The following is a 20183-nucleotide window of genomic DNA, read 5'->3' as shown; positions in this document are numbered from 1 at the left end:
TGAAGTATCAGACAGGCCAAATAATGGGAAGCAGCACATGTATGGGCCCACAGTGGGCAAAGAGATGTGCTTTCCATGTATTGTACAATGAAATAACTTGCTTTTTGCTTTGAGAACCTGCAGGTCGGATACAGCTGGTTAACGGTCTGTGCCTGGCACAGGCAGTCAAAGTACCAAAGGGGAGCTGTGCTAAGAACGCAGAAGTTGAAATTGCTTTCATGGAGGTGTTGGAAAAGCTTCCAATAAATCTATATTTCACGATTTTAGGACCACACTCATTACTGTTCAGATACATAATCCATGGATGAACCAAAAGCAGAGGCCTGTTAATTCTTGAAGGGCAGGTCTGTGTGAAGAAGTTTCACATATGGCTTCCTGCATGGGCAGAGATGCACTGGTGTTGGGTTGTGAAGAGGTACTGTCTGCAGATTGGATATATTAATTAGGGTTTTCTGCCTGGCTAGTAGAAAACTGCTGCCAACACATGCACTGATCTTTACACCAACTGGGCCACATTGCATCCAAGTCTATACAACAGTAGTAAGTTTAGAGTATAACTGCAAATGCATGGCAATTAAGAGAATGTATTGAAGTTTAATTAAAAAAAAACTCTAAAGGAGATGATAGCAATTACTGTTACTCCCTGTTTTGTTAGGTATATAGAGGCTTCAAAGAGAGTTTTTTTTTGTCTGTCTGTTACTTAATTTCTTTTAAAGCTGTTTTTCTGTTTCCTCGTTATATTATTCTCATGTAATCCTATAATGTACATTTTCCTTTTCAGAAAGACTCTAAAGCACTTAAAAGTTAAATTAAAACCTATGCAATGCTCATTTCACCTAAACTGTAGACATCTGGGTTTGATGTTAACCACACACAAATACAATACATGTAGTTTTTCACTGTACTAGTTAAACAGAAGACACCACTGAAAAAAAAAAAAAAAAACATCACTACATCCTAATTAAATGTTGAAAAATACTGTTTATGTTTGAAGTGCAAGGAAAAATTAGGTAGAATGTAATCATCATGTTGGATTACAGCCAGGACAATAGTAGTAATATCCTTACTCCTTAAGAGAACGTATCATGTGGTATTTATGACAAGAGGTCATTATTTCTTGATCTTTCATTTTAAGGGTTGCAGTTCTCTAGCATTGTGCTGAGCTACTACTGTATACTACTACTGTATACTACTGTATGCTACTACCTTGCATATTAATGTTTAGAAGCTTCATTGAAGAACACCTCGCTCTTGCTGCATAAATCCTATGTTAAGCCAGTCACTGAGTCAAGGAACTTACAGTCAAAATTGAAGACATTTTAACTAGTCTTCTGCTTTTCTACAACAAGTGTTTGGATATTTGTATGTTGTGTGTGCGCTTTGTTTCATATTTTGGAGTCTTTAAAATAATTCCATTTGCACTGCACATTATATAAAATGCACATAGCTGGCATATTCAGCCCAGTTCCCAGTTCAAGGACATAACCTCATGTTATCGCTTCCCTCGGGTTTGGTTTTGTTTTATGTAAAAGCAGATTTGGGAGACTGCATTTCTTCCAGGGCAACCATAAATATATTGCTATAAGAAAATGCTCTGTTGATTGTACAGAAGCCTACTGTACATTTTGTACTCATGTGTGCAGTTCTTTGGAAAGTATGACATTTCAGTTTGAGTTAGTTTTGATCCATAATGAGCAGTGCTTGACTGCAGCTTTGAACTCCTGAGTTCCCATTCTGGCAGACACTGGAATTCTGTGGAGACGGCGAGTTTCTCCAATCTGGCAATTCCCAATGAAAGAGACTGAGAGAGTTGTGTATATGCACAACCCAAGTCACATAGATAGCATGACACATAGGGAGTGCTGAGCAGAGAAACTTCAGTGCCTGCTCACCATACAGTATGGATCCAAGAGAGTCTACTAGTGGTACTCCGTGGAAATAATAGATCTCATTCAACTGTTTGAGCACCCCTACAGTTTGGTTTGGGTTTGTGAAGTACCAAGTATGGCTGGCTTTGTCCTTGCCCAGTCCAGTTTAAGGTTAGGTGCCTGAGAGCAACACTGTTGCTTTTCCATATAAGATGTTCCAGACCAGCAGTCCCTATTGGTACTCTCTGCGTACAGATGTGTCCGTACCCAGTGTGTGGTTAACCTGCAGTCTGGGCACTGCTGTGATTCTGCTTCTCAGCAAGTCTGGAGAACTTGTTTTCCTCACTGCAGCAGACTATTTCTTTCCCTGGGAGAAAAACTATTGCAAGGTAAGACTGTGGTGAGTTTAAGTATTCCAGATTCACCACTATGTAAACTACACAAATTCAACTACTCTCGGAAGAGACTGGTGTAGTTCATCTTGAAATAGAATAAAAATGTTGGGTTTTGTCATGCTTTCACTTTTTTTTTTTTCTTTAAGTGCATATACCCTTTTTTAGAAAGGGAAAGACGAGTGACTAATGGAGGGCAGTTCATTTTTCTACATCTGCATTCAGAATTAATTTGAGGAATGATTACTCTTTAAAAGATGTCATGGAAAAACAACTACCAATTTTCAGAATTCAGGGAGAGACTAACGAGAAGGGCAATGACGAGTTCCCTGGTAATCCCTATCCATAAAATGATACATGTCTGAAAATATACCGTACTCCTTCTTTTTTAAAAAGTGCGTGTTCCCTCCCAAACATTCTGTCTACTTCCCCTGATAAAGTAATAAAGTGTCTTCCAGTAGTGAATGCATTTATTTTTTTCTGTTTTTACTATTTGATTGTTCTTACTTTTGAAGATAATGCCTTCTTTCTTTGAACAAACAGTTAGCTAAAGAACATCACATCCAATCTGAAAATTATGCAATCTTCAATATCCTGAGTAATGGAGAGCTTGAGTGCAGCAACTCTTTGGAAGATGATTGTGATACAGAGATTCCTGGACAGGCACTCATCTATCGCCCTGCTCGTCAGCATATTTATTCTGTCTTGTTGGAATCAGAAGGAGGTAAGGTTGAGACTCCTTACGCTACCATTCAGGCACACTTTGAATTCTGAAATCCGAAATCTTGAATTCACTGCACTGTTTCATTGGCTAATTCAGCATGGCATTTAGGATAGAAGCTGGGCAGCTGAAATGTACTTTGTGAGGAATCAACAAAAAAACTTCACAAATTGTTTTTCTACATGTTGCTAAATTTCAGTGCTTTTAAAGAGATGTTTTTAAAAATATTTTGTTAAATGGGAAGTTATGAAAGTTGTTAATGACCAAAAGATTGAGCAAAACTGTGACGTTTAGGCCATTTTAAGAGTTGGAGAGGATATGAAACCTTATTTTGCTTTAGAAAGTATAGCTCCTAATGAATTAGCTTCAGCTGTAATGTTCTTCTGCAAAACAGTAATGCACCGTTGCCATTTTATCTTCTTTACCTTGACTTTAAGTTTGCAATTTTAAGAACACTTTCTAGGCAAATGTATTTATTGCAGTAATACAAATAGTCATGCTGGTGATTATTAGTGCTTTTATCAATGTGGAAGAAAGTAAGATTTATTTATCCAGTGGTGTAAATAGATTCTGCAGTGGGTGTATCTGTGCTTCTATTCTGCTTTAAGACAAGGAATTATTTATGCTCTTAGTGGCTTTTAGGCAGTGACTTGAAAATTAAAACTGTATTGCAGTTTTATCCTTTTTAATATGTTGCTAATCACTTTACATTTTTATTAATGAAAGTGCAAAACTATCTACTTAATATTCAAAATTCAAAGAAAAGCCTTATATGTTAAGTACCTGACTTCCTTCACCAACTGGAGTTTGAAGTCGCACCATAATAGGAAAAAAAAATTGGAAAAACTGAATCAGAGTTTACATAGTCCTTTAGAGAGAATAACAAAAAGCTCAGCAGTAGCCATGCACATCTGTCATCTTTCATTTTTCGGCCTACTGCCTCTAAATTTTGTAGACAATTATAACTTGGTTGGGTTTTGTTTATTCCTCTACGCAGCAGGATGTTCATTGATGTTTTCAGAAACACCCCGAACCAAAACTTCCAATTAACAATTGTTGCTGCAAGATGGCAGGGTAGTGGGCAGATTTGCATCTGTGTTAGTTTTTTGTAGTACTCAGATGAAGTAGATCAGAATTGAAATGCAGAAACATTAATTTAGAATTCTAATGAATATGAAATTTGGACATGAAGGAGATTTTCTTTTAAGAAAGTGATTTTTTAAAATAAAACCACAGATAACACGTATTACTTGCTCTCGGTTCATGCTTCAAATTCCAGAAAAAAAATTCTGCAGTAGATTAAGCTGAACACCCCCAGTTCGCCTTTCCAAAAAGATACAAGGAGTGTATCTGCATGGGTCCCATATTAAATCTGCATTTATTAATTTCCTGCATCTATTTACTAGCTGCTATAACTACGTTGCTTTCCAGTGTTTCATTGGTTGGTATTTTGTTCCAGTGTATATTTGTTTCCAGACCATTAATTAGTCTCTATGGAGATTTATCAGTAAATGTCCATGTTACTTTTTTATGAATTTGCTTCTAAAGCTACAAGGCAGTAACATTCTCTACAAAGCGGAATCCTTCAACAGATTTACTCAGATAAAGTCAATTATTTTTTGTAATTCAGTGGGAGGTAGAAGGGGGAGATGTAAACTACGCTGTATGCAGATTGTCATATAATGTAGAATTACTTGGAATTAGCATTAAAATAAGAGTTTACTGGAAGGAATCAACCAATTAAGTTAGTGCACATGGAGTCTGCTGCCATCATGAAAAAACTGCCACTGTAGTTCATGCAAAAGTTGGCTAACTACACAATGTTCCATTTTGCAGTTTGGATACTGGCCTCTCTGCAGTTCACAAATCTGCTTATTTACTGTTTAAAATAGAGACAACACCAGCCAATATTTTGCAAAAGCAGTGATTGCAGTTTTAGTTAAGAACAGGTGAAAATTATTTAAACTGCTTTGTCTACCTTGAGACAAGAAGATCTTGTAAGTTTTGAATGTTTAGGTTGAGGTTTTCAAGTAGCCTAAGATACCCAAGAATCAACAGGAGCTGGATATCATATCCTTTGAAATCACTTGCATAGAATATGCCACTTTGCCTGAAGCCGTAGTGTAATAAGCAGTGCCAGTTTAATTCTCTTGCACAGCCACTCATTTCAGTCCCTTTGCAACCTCACAGTTGTGCTGGTGCAGCTGTTTGTGAAGCTACATGGTGACCTATATTGAGAAACAGAAAATAGTCACTTTCTCCCCTCTTACTTCCTTGCAGTTGGGTAACTAACCTGGTTCTGTTTTCCTGTCCAGCTCTGTGTTCACAAACAGTTATGGTGAGGGGATGACAGGGAGTAGGAATGAATGAATCAGCTCTTACCTGAAAATGTGAGCAAGTGTGCTGGAATAATTGCTCATGGAGCTATGACTTTGTAATTTGGTGTATGGTGAGCATATGCATACTTTTACTCACTGAAATGTTACCAGAATCAGAGCCTTATTTTTGACTCAATGAAAATTAACTGAGGACTGATGGTGATCTTGACAATACAGCATTTGTTGTCTATCTTTTAAAAATATGTATAATTAATACTATTGGAGCTTCTTCTCATCATTAGGTTGAGTATTGTTTATAGTGATACATAAGCTGACAACTTCTAGCATTGTTCTTAGAACAATTATACTGTTAGAGAAAATTACAGAGGAGGGAAAAACAACAGTAAGTAGTACAGCCAAGCTCTTTTGTGCACAAAGAATTCAGAACAAAGCCGACAGGTTTTGGCATGAGCTCAGTTCATGGAAATACCTGCACCAGTTGCAAGGTTATGTAATGTGGCCTGAACACGTGGCCAGCTCCTGGAAGTCCTGGCATCACTCCCAGTTCTAAGATTAGCAGCCAAGACTGACCATGCCTTTGAGACTGTCAAAAACAGGCCATTAGGAGAATTTTTGCCAGTTGCCACCAGGGATAGCTCAGTAGGGCTGTTGTTGCAGGTGTAGAGGAGCACAGAATTTCCAGCAGTCTCTAATTTTGGTGTTTTGCACATAGCTGATTTTTTTTTTTTTTTTACCTGCTAGGCAGACCTTTCGTGATTCGTTCGGAAGCTATTTAAGCAAAGGAGCTGCTGCTTCTGCTATTGGTGATATTCTGCGTATGCATTGTTGGGGGGGGGAAATTTGAAAAGTTAAACCTTTTCTTTTTTCTTTTCCCCTAGCAATAATTCCATGCCAGGAGGTTTGGCATTTAGTAATCAAACCTCTATTTTGTTCTTGCTAGGTTTAATGTCAATTTGCATGACTTGGGTTTCAGCTGTATTTATTTGGCATCTTATGAGAACAGTCATATATTTCTGTTACTAAGGATTATAACAGTACTGAGCTGATGCGATGCTGCATAGATTAAAAAGATGATACTATAAGTTTCCCACTATTTTCTCTTCTTACTGTACTTGAGCTCAATGGGTGATGTAAAAATAGTATTTCACTGGCATTTGGAATCAAGTGACATTTTGATAAGCTGTTTTGTGAGTTGTGGAGCTTTGTGGCTCCCCCAGCTTCCCTCAGCAAAGTTTTGTATTTCCATGTTCCTGCTATCCTCTTAACTTCTCACATCCACAGCGTTCCATCATGCAATATATTGTGTCCTCAAGTATGTCCCCTACTGTCTGTTGCTCTCCACAGATCCTTTCTGTCTTTTCATTCAGCTCTATTTCTTCCTTTGCTATTTGCCATCTTGATTTGAGGTGGAAAAAGTAACTTGGCTTCCCTGCCTTTCTTTCACTTGGTGCCCTGATAGGATCCTCCTGTCTGCCAAGTCACTGGCTTCGTGAAATGTTTTGCAATTTCATATGGTTGAAATCTTTTGTGCTCTTCCATATTGAGGTGAAAAAGACCTGTGGGTCCATTGATTAATTAAAAGACAGGCATCTTAATTGTATAAGCCTTGCTTCTTTAAGAAACCAGGCTGAAACCTGGGAGTTTGAACAAGCTGAATGGATTGAATAAATCAGAGTAATTTACTTAATAATCCTTAAAACAGAATGCTCAGTCATCAGAATGTTTTGTGAAAGTGACTTTGGAATATTAAATTTGAAGGTTTTCTTAATGAAATAACATTGTCATTGGTAGTAATTTGTAATCAAGGTGTGAAACTATTTATGCACTGAAATACTCAGTTTAATGTGTTTATTTCCCCTACTGAAGGAATTTTTCATTGTATTCTTTGTATCAGCAGTTTTCAAACAATGAAGCATCCTAAGCACACATGTAGGGCTGTCCTTTGCAATTCAGCTGCCAACTCTTCAGTTTATTGGGAGCTTGTACTCTAGGTCCATGCTTCAGGAAGAAAGAAGAAAGCAGGGTAGTAAAATGTTTTGTCGTGTTTTTCTTCTTCCATATCCCTGAGACTAGCACCATGTCTGAGGAATTTTATGTCAGCACTCATTTTCTGCATGGAACTATGGACAAGGTCAGGAAACAGCTTCCCTTGGATTTTAAACTTTAAAAGTCGGTGTGGGGTGGAGAATGTGTGGCTCAAAAGTAGAGAAACTTTTAAGTAAAGCAACACCTTAGTCTTTATTTGGGATGGTGAGGTACGGTTCGGGTTTGAGGGCTAACAAGCCACTTGAGCTATTAGACATAAATAATCTTTTTATACCAGATAAAAGATTGGGAACAGTGGCATCTAAAAGATCTGCATCTTGCTGTGGTGTGATTCCACTGCTGTGAGCTTTCAAATAGATAGTTAAAGCCTCCTATAAAAATTTTATCTTTATAGGCATGGAAACTGTCAGGTCAAGTTGAGAAGAGAATCGTGTTGAGGACTGGCTGCATATGTGGCCTTGTGAGGTTGAGGTAGCTTATGCAGGTCCCTAAGCTACACCAAATGCCTCTGCAGCTGCCTGAGCTGCCTTAGAATGGGAGGGCCTAAAAATGGATGAAAGATGTTGTAGAATGTTTTTCACTGACTTTTTCGTTTGAATTTCTGACTGTAATTCCCAAGTCAAAACTCAGCATTTATTGTGCATAATATAAACTCTCTTCATTTGTCCTGATGGTTTGTCATAAAGATAGTAAAATTATTTTTTCTTGGTTGGTTTGTTTTTAAAGAAGCTGAACAAACACGTCATTATGAAGTACTTTCTATTACTTAGAATCCTTACCACCACTCTTTATTTTATACAATTGTCAGTACTTGCACTTCTCTCACTCACCCAATTCTGTTTATTTTTAGATGGAGCATGTCCTGTGGTAAAAGAGTGGTTTGTCTATTGTGGAAATCCTCTACAACAGCCAGACCTGATACAACCTGTGCAGCCCTCTATTCCAGGTAGGATGAAATAGTGTTTAAATCTGAAATAGTGACATCACTGAAATCAGGTTAGAAGGCATCAGACATCCAAAGACATTATCAGACATGATATCCAAAGTAGTTGTGGAAATCTGGGAGCTAGACTAAAAGTGCTGTATGCCTATAATTGCTTCTTTTTGCCCTGTGTAATTATAAGAGGATTCAGCTTTGAGTTATATCTTATTACCATGCCTTGTGCAACACAGTGCTAATTCAGACATTCATTCTAAAATGCAAACAATTCCTTAAATGTTTTAAGTACTGCTCTGAGGCCACGATGAGTGGTGTGTGGGGCTATAATTAAAATTCTCCTGTGGAGCTGAGAGAATGAGTTAATGAGACTGGTGGAGAATACGGCTATTTTAGATCACCTGAGACAGCTCAGAAAAGAGAACCCAGTTTTCAGCAGAAGTGTAGTTACCTGCTTTTGTGTGATGTCTTTCACTGTCTTAAGCACTGAGCGTTTTGTATGTTCATACTGTCTTTCCTTTGGTAAAATATGTGTTCTTGAGCACTCTTTGTGAAGTCTTTATTATGAGGAATGTGTTCATGGGAAAGGATACTTTAGTTAAAAGATTAGGCACTGTATATGTCACTCATCTGTTTGTCGCTAAACTATATCATGCTATACAAGTTTAGGATAGGAAGTAAACAGTACTATATCATTTTTGGTTTTTGTTTGGTTGTTTGTTTTTGAGAGGGAAAATTGTTCTAATTGTTAATTTGACCATGCTATTGTGCTTGCAACCACTCTATCTTTATTCTCACAGCTATAGCTCTCTTTCTCTTCAACCAATAGTATGTGGATCCAGGAGCTCAGAGGATTTGTGGTCTTTATAGGAAAAACATTATTTCCATTGATATACCTCTGATATCTTGTTAAGAAAAATGATCAGCTAATATATTTTTTAGAGTAATTTCTAACACTTCTTTCAGTACTCAGAGCTTTGCATAGCAGTCCTCCTTCTGATCTGATTTAAATCCTTTCACTGCTTTTTTGTGAATATACACATCAAGTTGGAGCACGCTGCCTTTTTTGTTGTTGTTATTAGGGATTGCTTTAGATGTTACAGTAAAATGTCTCTTAAAGTATCCTAAGATTGTATGTTTATCTTCATTATTAAAGCTGGTAATACCTTAGAACAGTCTTCAAATTCAAGATTGATGAAAAGACAGCTGATCTTTAGATAGCAGCCTGTTCAAAATCCTTTTGAAAGGACATATTTGGAAAGAATTGAGTTATATAAACAAAGTGCAAACAAGCCCTTCATTTGATATACAATAATTTCGCCGTGCAGTAGCTCCAATATGTTATTAGCAGAGCGATTATCTAATTGACTTGATGATGGCATAAAATCATTGTGAAATTTTCCAGATGGATATGAATAGGCAGGATAAAAGCTGATTTGCCTGTCCTGTAGAACTGTTTTATTTCAGCGTATAATGGTGTGAGAACATGCAATTGTAAAACAAACAAACTCAAAGAAGTATAAACGATTTCTATGTAATTACTCTCTGATTGCATGGTAAATATTATGGTATTGTTGTGAAATGTTCCTTCCTAGGTAATATAGTACCTTCTTCCTTTATTGGGAGGAATGTACTCTGATTCTACTGCTCTGCAAACACCACGCACAGAACCCACCTTCATGTTGACAATAAATAGAATTTCAAATTACTTTGTTTGTGTACAGCAGCTGCATATCAGGAGTTTGTAAAAACATTATCTTTGGAGACATAATCTTCACTAACTCAGTAATGAAAGGCTGTTCTAGCAGACTATTAAAAAGGGGGTGGAGGACTTCTAGTGTTTATTTTTAGTGCTCTGTTGTCATTCCTTCAGCGAACAAATATTTTTCTAAAATTTTTGCAGTCCATATTTGTATGCCTTACATTCGCTCATGCATCTTTTATTTTCCACAGCACGTCTTTCTAATTCACCAAATAAGGTTCTCTACGGCGCATCACATTTTTCAGACAGGGATCACATTTAGAGCTACATTTAAAGAAGTTTTTAAGGGAAGTTAAGAGTTCAAAGCTGTCAATCAAGATCAGGTTACTCAAAAAAAGACAAGAAACCCTAGGAGGAACTATTTGAGAAATCACAGGTGCAATCAGTCTGAGGAAGTTCTTTGTTCAATTTTTTGGGGAAAAAAAGAATAGCATCATAGTAACTACTTTAGAAGTTTACTGAAAATATATGGGAAATCTTGACTCTTGTATTTGATTTGGATTAAAAAAGAAAGAATATTTGGTATGAATTTTGAATTGTGCTTCATTAAAAATTATAGATTTCACATTGATCGTAAAAAAAAAAAAAAAAAAAAAAAAAAAGGGTTTCTACCAATGCATGGATTTTTGTGTGTAAAACAGCAGAACTGCCTTGAATATGGAAAACTTGCTGGTGATATATCGAATTTTTTTTTTTTTTTAATGGAACATTGAATCCAAAGGGCTGTAAAATGATAGTTTAAAATGTTTTTAAACTAAAGTGTTTATTATTTATATGCATTTTTCTTGGGAGAATCTTCTGAATTAGCATCTTTGCTTGCTCTCCTTCTATTTCTCTTTCTCCCTTCTGGAATGTTTCCTTTCAGCTGAATGAGTGTGATTGCAATGTTTCCCATACACCGACAGAGCATTACTTAAAGTGTTTTTAAAACATGTGTCTGAGAAACAAATTTTGTTAGAAGATTTATGATCTAAGAAATTACTGTTTAACATACATAATGTGTGAACATCCATTTGATGTCTGTACAATTTGTTATGGAACAAAGTTTTAAAGTCTTTACTGGACATGTATGGATTTCAGATTTCATTTTATTTCTGAAAACATATGGGATATTTTAGCTTGTTGTGTATATAGACTACTTTATCCTGAAGGAGTCTGGATATACTTTCAGTCTTCTAATCATTGTATTTTGCAGGAATATGTCATGAGTATGCTCATATTCCAATTACCTTTTTTCTGATACTGTTTCCTGAATGCTTCTTTGATTGTCAGATTTAATTGGCATTTGGGTTTCTAGCATCTTTAGAGTTGGCCATGGTTGATCATATGTTAAGATTGAGCACTCCTGTACACTGAGCATTGTCCAGTATATCTTTATAATCTTATTTGTGTTGCTTAGTTTTTACATGAGTGTGTAAAACAACGAGCGTGTTTTGTTACTGGTGTTCTAAAGAGAAATGTCAACAGTCACTACTTCAAACAGATGTAAACAGTTTAATATTATACATTTGTGTCCATATACAGAATGGTGATGTAATTTAAGTTGGTAAGAAGGTGAGAGTCACCTTTGTGTAAGTCCAGTGTTCAGTGATCCCGTAATGTTAATGCATTTTGCATGCAATGCATCTTCATAAATCGGTTATTGAAGTTCAAACAAATGAAATATTTTTCATGATGACAGCGTGTTTAAATTTATGAATGAAAAGGGGAAAAAAAATAGCAAATTATTTTTGTCTCACTTATTGTTTGACAGTGTTTGTATTTATGCAAGTACTGCCATTTCGCCCCCATGGAGTTTTGTGATGTTCTCTTTCTGGGAGTGCCCAAGGACTACAGTTTATATGCTACTGAATACTGTTTTCACACAGTTTTGTATATATTGAGAATAACTGTAAGCATATGCAGATTGAGTCTCTTTCTGTAGTTCATTGGACCTTATGATTTCTATGACCCAAATAGGATAAATACCTTTTTCATGACTAATCTTTACTGTAAAGATGTATCAGTTATATTTTTGAGCATGTTTTGCTCTATTTCTCTCCCTTTTGTTACTCACTTGTGGTTGTTGTTGTTTCAAAGTTAGTTTAGTAAATATTTAGATGTGTTAAAAAAGCAAAATACTTCTCATTCTTGTCCAAGTAATTTTCTCTTTAAGGAGTGTCTTCCAATTGCTGCAAAGTACATTGTAAGATTTAAACTAGAGCAGAAATATGTTTTCAGGATCTACTTTATATGAATCTTAGGTCTGTTGACTGTACACGTGGTCCTGAGGGAATCATTAAACTCCAATGTATTTGTTTGCTTTACTTATCTTTCATTTAAGGGTTAATAAATGGCTCTCTCTTGATTATGACATGGAATTTAATTATTTGTAGAATGCATTGAGACTCTTTCAAAAAAATAGTGCCTTTGGCGGTATGTGCCAAAAGGAGATAGTGTCAAGTTTTCTTTCCCAGAGTAAATAACTCATAATTCATCGGTACCTCTTTTTCCCAGGCGCAAGTCAATTTCACTTCTTAAAGTATAAGGAACTGTTTATGGAAGAAATGTCTTGAATTTTTTGTTGAGCTCTCTCAGTATAGATATGTAGTCTTGATTATTGATGTAGTTCATGGTTTTGCTCTGAAGAAAGAAAAATTTCTATTATTAGGTATGCCCTTGGATGCAATTCGTTTTTAAAAAGTACAGTCAGAAAGGGAGCTGATTCTTGGAGTTTCTCCTCATGCAGCTGAACGTGAACCTTTGGGAAAGCAGAAGCTGTCAAAACTTTTTGGGCTTACCTGAGTAAAAATTGTCTTGCAGCTTACATTTATTTAGCCTTGGTAGGAAAAGTTGGCTTTGTTTTGTTCTTATGCATGTAATCTTTGCATTTCTTCTTGGAATTCACTCTGCTATTTTTTATTTCCTTAAAGCAACAGTTACCACTATCTAAACCAGCTGTATCATGCTGTCCATACGGGTCCTCTCCCACCAGCGTTTGTGATAACTCTAGCCTACCTTCCTAACCCTAATCAAGTTATTGTTGTTGTGTTTTATTGTTTGTTTTTTTTGTTTTATGTACTATGTACATTTTTTCCTACAAAGATTAGGAACTTACAGTTTGTACAGTGGTAGTTCCTTACATAGTTAAAAATTTGGATGAGAAAGTTGGTCTTAAATAGTAAAACAGACGTACACTGGGGAGATGAAGAAAGCAAATACTAAGAACTTTCTACTTTCACCTTCTCTGTAGAATTAGTACCATTTGGTTAATGAGCTTTCTTGGCTAAATAAACATCGTCTGTATAGATTCAGCACCTTGTCACTTTAATAATTTATTATCACCAAGTGTTCCTAACTGGACTACAGCAGCTGCACATCTCAAAAAAAAAAAAAAAAAAAAAAAAAAAGGTGTTACCAAATGCAGCTTAATTGGTCCACATTTAAAATTTACACCTCTTTTATTTATCTACAGAAGCAGCAGTGCTTTATGATAGGAGTCAGTCAGTAAATGGGCTTCTTAGGCATAGCCACTTAGCTGTTCTGTTATTTCATGTGCATTAGTGTTTATTTAGATAACGGGTTAAATGTAATTTAAATAGGGAACAAATTTTACATTGGATAACGCATCCCAAGTTGGGAGATGGTAACAGGGAGTAAATGTTAAAGATTTAGACACTGTGGTGAAAGGCACTATAGGAAAGCCTGGGAAGATACATTATACATCACCAATGACTGTTCTTTTGTATGTGTTTGCAGTAATGTTTTGTACATTTGCTTAGGGACTACAGAGTGCCAGATAGCCTTGATTTTTTTTATTATTATTATTATTTTTTATTTTTCCCCAAACTTGCTAGTGAACTTACTGCAGAGTAATTATACCAGCATGGTATTCTGTTGAGTGCAACATCTAGCTTTGCCAGCAAAATGGCATAAGTGGCCAGTTTATTCTTTAAGGTTGTCAGGAGAAATGAGGTTCTGGCATACTCAAGGGAGTCCAATGCACTGTCACTAGGAGAGAAAAGAAAGAGACGCTGAATCACTATTTTATGATGAAACTGATCTCACCTAATGCTCTTGGGGAGCAGGGAAAAGGATGCACTTTAAATCATACTTTATGCAAAGGGTAAATGTCTCAAGGTTGTCTGTGTTCTGTAACAGTTGAATTCAGTCCACTCTTCTTAAATGTTACTATATTGATAGAATCATAGAACTCTTAGAGTTGGAAGGGACATTTAAAGGCCATCTGGTTCAACTCCCCTGCAATGAACAGGGCCATGCACAGCTATATCAGGTTGCCCAGGGCCAGATCCAACCTCACCTTGAAAGTCTCCAAGGACAGGGCATCCATCATATCTCTGGACAACCTGATCCAGTGCCTCACCACCCTCACTGTAAAATACTTTTTCCTAAATCTAACCTAAATCTGCCCTCTTTTAAGCCTAAAACCATTTCTCCTTGTTTTATCACAACAGACCTTCCTGAAGAGTCTGTCCCCTTCTTTCCTGTAGCTAACCTTTCAATACAATTTGTGTGAATTAAAAGCCTCAAGTTTTTGGTTTTTGTTTTTTTTTTTCAAATGCCGGGTTTTGTCAAATTACTATTACTGTCACTCTATGGTCCTTGCAAGTGCCAAAAGCAGATTAGTTGTTTCCTTTCAAATTGTAATTTAGAATGCGTATTTTATCTTGTTCCTGTAACGCATTTCTTTTGTAGGTGGAACACCTAATTTGAAAACACTGTGGTTTGCCAAAGGACCTGACGTGGAAAAGCAACGGTACAGTACATTTCTGGCATGCTTTCACCTTCAGGATGCAATGGAAGAGCTCCAAGCTCTAGAAGCACCTGTTGCAGCATTCTGCTGCTTGCTGACCTACCTTATGCTGCAGGTAACTGGGACAGTTACTGTTTCTTCGGCTGTCAGCTCTTATAGGTGTGACTGACTAGTTAACTTGCTTGCTGGCCTGTGGGCAATTTTTCTTATAATCATTTTTGGAGGCATAGTTGATCAAATACAATAATAATGCATTGCAACATTTTAATTACCCCATTTGGCATGCATCACCCTGTTCAAAAAACATGTTTTTTTTAGTAGTTCATCATAACTCTCACATGTCCATGACAAAGTCCTTTGGGCAGTTTAACAGAGAGAGTGTAAGTAGAGGAGTTTTTCACCCTTTTGAGGACTTGTTTGAAAATTAAAGCTCTTCTTAGTGTTTCCATACTGTCATCAAAAGAAGACATCTCAAGTGACTATGCAGGCTATGCCAAAGACACTATAAGTATTTAGTTGGCTCTCACTACTTTTTCATACCGGCTTGTATTCTACTCCATTTCAAGTCAGAATTAAGGATATGGCCCTTCTGATTAAATTGTTCAGGTGATCATTAGTTAGTTAGTAGTTTGTTAGAATTCTAAAGGCCTGGCAGCCTGCAGACTAGCTTACTTGTAATAAAAAGGAATGGAAGTTTAAATGCAATATTACTTCTTAATTATATTTCTTCTATGTATAATGTGTTGTTTATGCTTGCCACCTTTCAAATGTGATCTCACAAGTATACTTTTCTCTCTGGGAATTAGAAAATTATAATGTTTTTTATCTAATCTAGAGAACTCTGTTGCACTTTTACTAACACTGAATTACATTTCATCACTTGTTTTGATTTTTATACTTTACTTGTTTTGTCTTAGTAGCAGAATTACACTAGTTTGAGATAAGTGAAAACAGATTCTAAGTTCCTATTGTTTTTTTTTTCTTCATATATGTTTGCTCAGTCTTAGATGATGCATTGAGGCAGTATGTATGGGGATTAAACAAACGACCCATATAGCTCCTTTTTTTCTTTAATCTTTGTATAGCAGAATATTAATGGAAATATTTTTTTAAGATCAAAGTCACGAAACCACATTTCAGGCCTTACCATTTCAATGCAGCAAGATAAGTATTGTGTACTTAGCTTTAAAGACATAGTATAATTTTTTTCGTGTTTGGATATGATATCTTTTCACTGTTTCATTTGTTTTTCATGCTATTCTGTATACTCTTCCATAGTATGATTATTTGAGAATGTTTTCTTCAGTGTGATTAAGAAGTTAAGTAGCAGGATAGATCACCTACAGAAAAGTGTATTTACTGAGCCTTGAACACAGAATATTAATAAAATGAAATAGATCCCATTTAGGGATATGGTCTTCAGAACTTATTATCCAATAACTGATGTTAAAAACAGAGGAGAATAGTTTTGTGGCTCTTATTTTCAAGAACAGCAAAGACATCATGCCAGGTGATGGAATATTTTCATGGAAGTGCTGGTTTCTCAACATCTGTCCCATCTGTCCCACAGGTACAGTCTACCCTGTGAACCGGAATAGCAATCTGATTTGGATTAAAATGTGTTTCACTGTTTAGTTGTTTAGTGCTCTGATGTTGCCATTTGTTTTCTTGGGGTATTTGATAGGAAGAACAAGAGTGAGTGTCAGCAACTGCACTTTGAGTTGAGAGTAGTACTTCCATTTGTTTTTATAGCTGAGAAAACAATGTTTGTCTAACTGTGGTCTAATTCTTGTCTTCACACTTTAGTCTTGCATTTGTATTAAAGAACTAAGGTGGATTGTTAACTGTGTGGTGATTTAAGCTAAATAGTTTTAGGTTGCTTTGGGCAGGCTAACATCATTTCCCTCAGGTCATATGAGGGAGAATTAAACCCCGTAACAGTTTCATTTGTTGTCTTTTAATCTAACCTAAAACTGTTGGGTTTTTTTTGTAGGAATCAGGATAGTGACTACCCAAGTTTCCACCAAATATATGTCATAACAGCATAAAGAAAGTTTTGATTTAAAGAGCACTCTTTTCAGTGAGGGTGTTTTTCAAATATCCTCCAAACTGAGAACAAAAACAGTGAAAAAAAAAGACAGCAGGTCGATCATTAAAAATGGGAAGGGGAGTGATCAAGAGATCAAACAGTAGAGCCTCCAGAGAAAGGGGAGATAGAAACATTTACATTTTAAGTTTTTATACTTTTATAGGAAATTTAACAGTGCAAGTGTGATAACTCACCAAGCTGGGATATTGAATGAAGTATTTCACTGAAGAAGTGTTCTGATATTAATAAAATTTTTGCTAATGATGCTCTCTTCGGGGTTTTTTCTCTTTTTTTTTTTTTCTTGTTGAATTTGCAAGAAATCTTTGATTTTTTTTTTCTTAGGACAGAATTGTGCAAGACTTGCTCTGTAGATGAAATTTCTATTACTGGGATGTACAAAATTCACAGATTTGCCACCTACACAAAGATAACACCTGAGCTGAAATACAGGGCAACTTAGGGCTATTATCAGATCTTAGCAGCCTTCTTAGTGGAGTTAATGAATACTAAGGAACATTTGGAAGCTTAAAGCTTCTCTGATATCCCTTACATTCTCATGCTTTATGCAAGTTTTAATAACTTCATACAGAGGAAAGTATTTTACAACGAGATAAGTAGTAAGATCTGATAAGAAAAAAACAAAGCACAACAAAACAAAACAATTCTCAGCAGTGGTTGAATAATTTATAACGTGAGGGTTGCTCTTCTTAAGCAAATAAATGAATGAAGTAATCATAGTCAACTTCTTAGTGTTTCTTTTTCCTATTGATTTACATCAGTATTTTTTGTTATTTTTCTCATTCATGTTTTCCTCTTAGTTTGTAATTCATATTAGTCTTAATAGAAATTCATAAGAGAATTGAAAAGGGATTTGCACGACTTTCCCTGAAAATCAAGGCATTAAAACTGGGCAATGTGTGTTGTAGGCCTTACAGCCTTTTAGCTGTTCTGTAATCCCACATTGCACATTTCTTCACTTTTGCCAGAGAAATTTTCCTTCAGTTTCCAGTTGATAATGATTTTCAGTGCTTTGTGAGTCTTGGGTTGTTCTCACATCAATATGTAACAATCAACAGGTAACCATGTAAGCATTTGAATAAATCCTAATGGTTGTGACATCTGTGGCTCACTTGATGTCAGAGAGCTGTTGGACAGGGTCCAGAGGAGAGCCACAAAGATGATCAGGGGACTGGAGCACCTCCCCTACAATGACAAGCTGAGGGAGCTGGGCTTGTTCAGCCTCGAGAAAAGAGGCAGGAGGGAGACCTAATTGCAGCCTTTCAGTACCTAAAGGAAGCTTACAAACAGCAGGGGAATCAACTCTTTGTAGATAATGACAGGACAAGGGGAAATGTTTTTAAGTTGAGAGAGGGAAGATTTAGGTTGGATATCAGGAGGAAGATCTTTACTATGAGAGTGGTGAGGTGCTGGAACAGGCTGCCCAGAGAGGTTGTGGATGCCCTGTCCCTAGAGGCGTTCAAGGCCAGATTGGATGGGGCTCTGAGCAGCCTGGTCTGGTATTAAATGGGGAGGTTGGTGGCCTTGCCTGTGGCAGAGGGCTTGGAGCTTGATGATTCTTGAGGTCCATTCCAACCCTGGCCATTCTGTGATTCTGTGAAATTTCCTGTTGTTAAGAAGTGCCAAAGGAATAGAAGAAGGGAATACGTAAAGAGTGGGTGTCTTGTTTGGTGTTTGGAAATTGTGTATATATGCTATACACAGGTATAATGAGCTATGCACTTCATTCAAATATTGAAACTTAAGCATTTTGTTCCATTTAAATGTCTTTTCCTTGTCAGTGAATTCATGGTTGTCATAACTCCTTGAGATCATTAAGTTTGGTGTACTTGAGAAAAAGAGGAGCCATTATCAAAAAATTTCTTTTCAGAGCTTACAAATAATGTGTTACTTTTTCATCTGTTTTAGGTCAGTAGTCTCTCTCTGGAGGACTTACATGCATTTGTGGCACTCGTTCTCTGCCTCAGAGGAAAGTCAGCTGCTGAACTGGCAAGTTTGCAGGTACTGATTGGAATAACTGAGTAACAGAAAATGTTCACAGAAACTCAGAGATAAATATTTTGAGGGGGTAGGGGATTCAGCTTTAATTTTTTTTTCAGATATGGGAACTGAATGTGATGGTAAACACGTAGCTTTTAGTGCTACAGTTCATGTAAATATTTATATTTGTTAATCATGTGGGAAAAAAAATAGAAAGGATATTCTCTAGTGGTTGGGTTCCTAGGGTGAAGGAATGAGTCTCAGGTTTCTGCCTAACTTGGCTTCTGGATATTTCAATGATGGAAAATTTTAATGGTGAATCTTGTCCTGCAACATCACTTCATTTTTTTTTTTTCCCATAGAAGAACAGTGTTTCAGAACATCAGCTGTTTGAATATCACTACACTAAATAGAATCTGGTATTACTGTTTGTGGCAGAATGTATAACCAGCCAGAAAAAAGTGTTACCTAATGTGGCCCCATTGTAGTAAAGACCTATTGGGTCATTCTAGACTATAATATTAGGTTATGGAGAACTATTTTTTCTTTTCTATGTTGATGTGGTCTAGTCTAATCTCTTAGAGCTTATGATCTGTGCATAAATCTTTTCTAACATAGTGCTGGATATTTTGTTTTTTATTAGTAAATGGTTAGCAGGGATTGAAAATACAGCAGAAACTGTATGGATTACATAGTCATGGCTGTGGAAACAGATGTGGAGACTGCACATTTGAGCAGTCAAGTAAAGATCATTTTGTGATGTATTAGTAATAGCAGTGTGTTGATAAAGGCAGAAATTTAAAATTGTCTAATATTTACAAGGGCTTCTACAGTCTGCTTTTATACCTGGAACCAAACTGTAGTATGTTTTGAAAATATTCTTGAAGATACTGACAATGGTTAAGGAAATCTATATTGCACCATTTTTTTTCTGTACAGTGATTGCAGAGGGTCAGCATGCTCTCCTTCGTATGCTGTGTAGTCAAGAGACTGAGAGGTGGAGATAGGAATTCTTGCTTAAGATTCAAGTCTCATGACTGTCCATTATTCAGAAGATTTTAAATTTTATATACATTCTGTGCAAATCTGTGTTTTTTCCCTTTCCTATCTTCTTGAACTCATGTTTTGAAAAACAGATTCTTAGTTATTGCAGTAGAATCATCTCAATAGATCTTTTTGAATATCTGTGCAAGAGTATTTTCAGTCACAATTTGAGGTTGCATTCCAGTTATTAGTAGTGTAAAGCACAGACTGCATGTGTCAATGGCTAATTGAGTT

The 20183-nt window shown here is 36.3% G+C and overlaps 1 protein-coding gene across 6 annotated transcripts in view; it reads left to right on the top strand.

The window, feature by feature from the left end:
- Positions 1 to 20183, top strand: part of FAM120B (family with sequence similarity 120 member B) — a 68356-nt gene that overhangs the window by 9580 nt on the left and 38593 nt on the right. For all 6 annotated transcript variants that reach the window (XM_085219796.1, XM_085219792.1, XM_085219795.1 and 3 more), the window contains 4 exons: positions 2804 to 2984; positions 8217 to 8312; positions 14761 to 14933; positions 18834 to 18926. In XM_085219796.1, coding sequence (XP_085075922.1) covers positions 2804 to 2984; positions 8217 to 8312; positions 14761 to 14933; positions 18834 to 18926 — 543 coding nt within the window. The remainder of the gene's footprint in view (positions 1 to 2803; positions 2985 to 8216; positions 8313 to 14760; positions 14934 to 18833; positions 18927 to 20183) is intronic.

Source organism: Meleagris gallopavo, chromosome 2 (assembly GCF_905368555.1).
Source record: "Meleagris gallopavo chromosome 2, MGAL_WU_HG_1.1, whole genome shotgun sequence".
NCBI lineage: Eukaryota > Metazoa > Chordata > Aves > Galliformes > Phasianidae > Meleagris > Meleagris gallopavo.
This window is presented reverse-complemented; position numbering and strand designations above follow the sequence as displayed.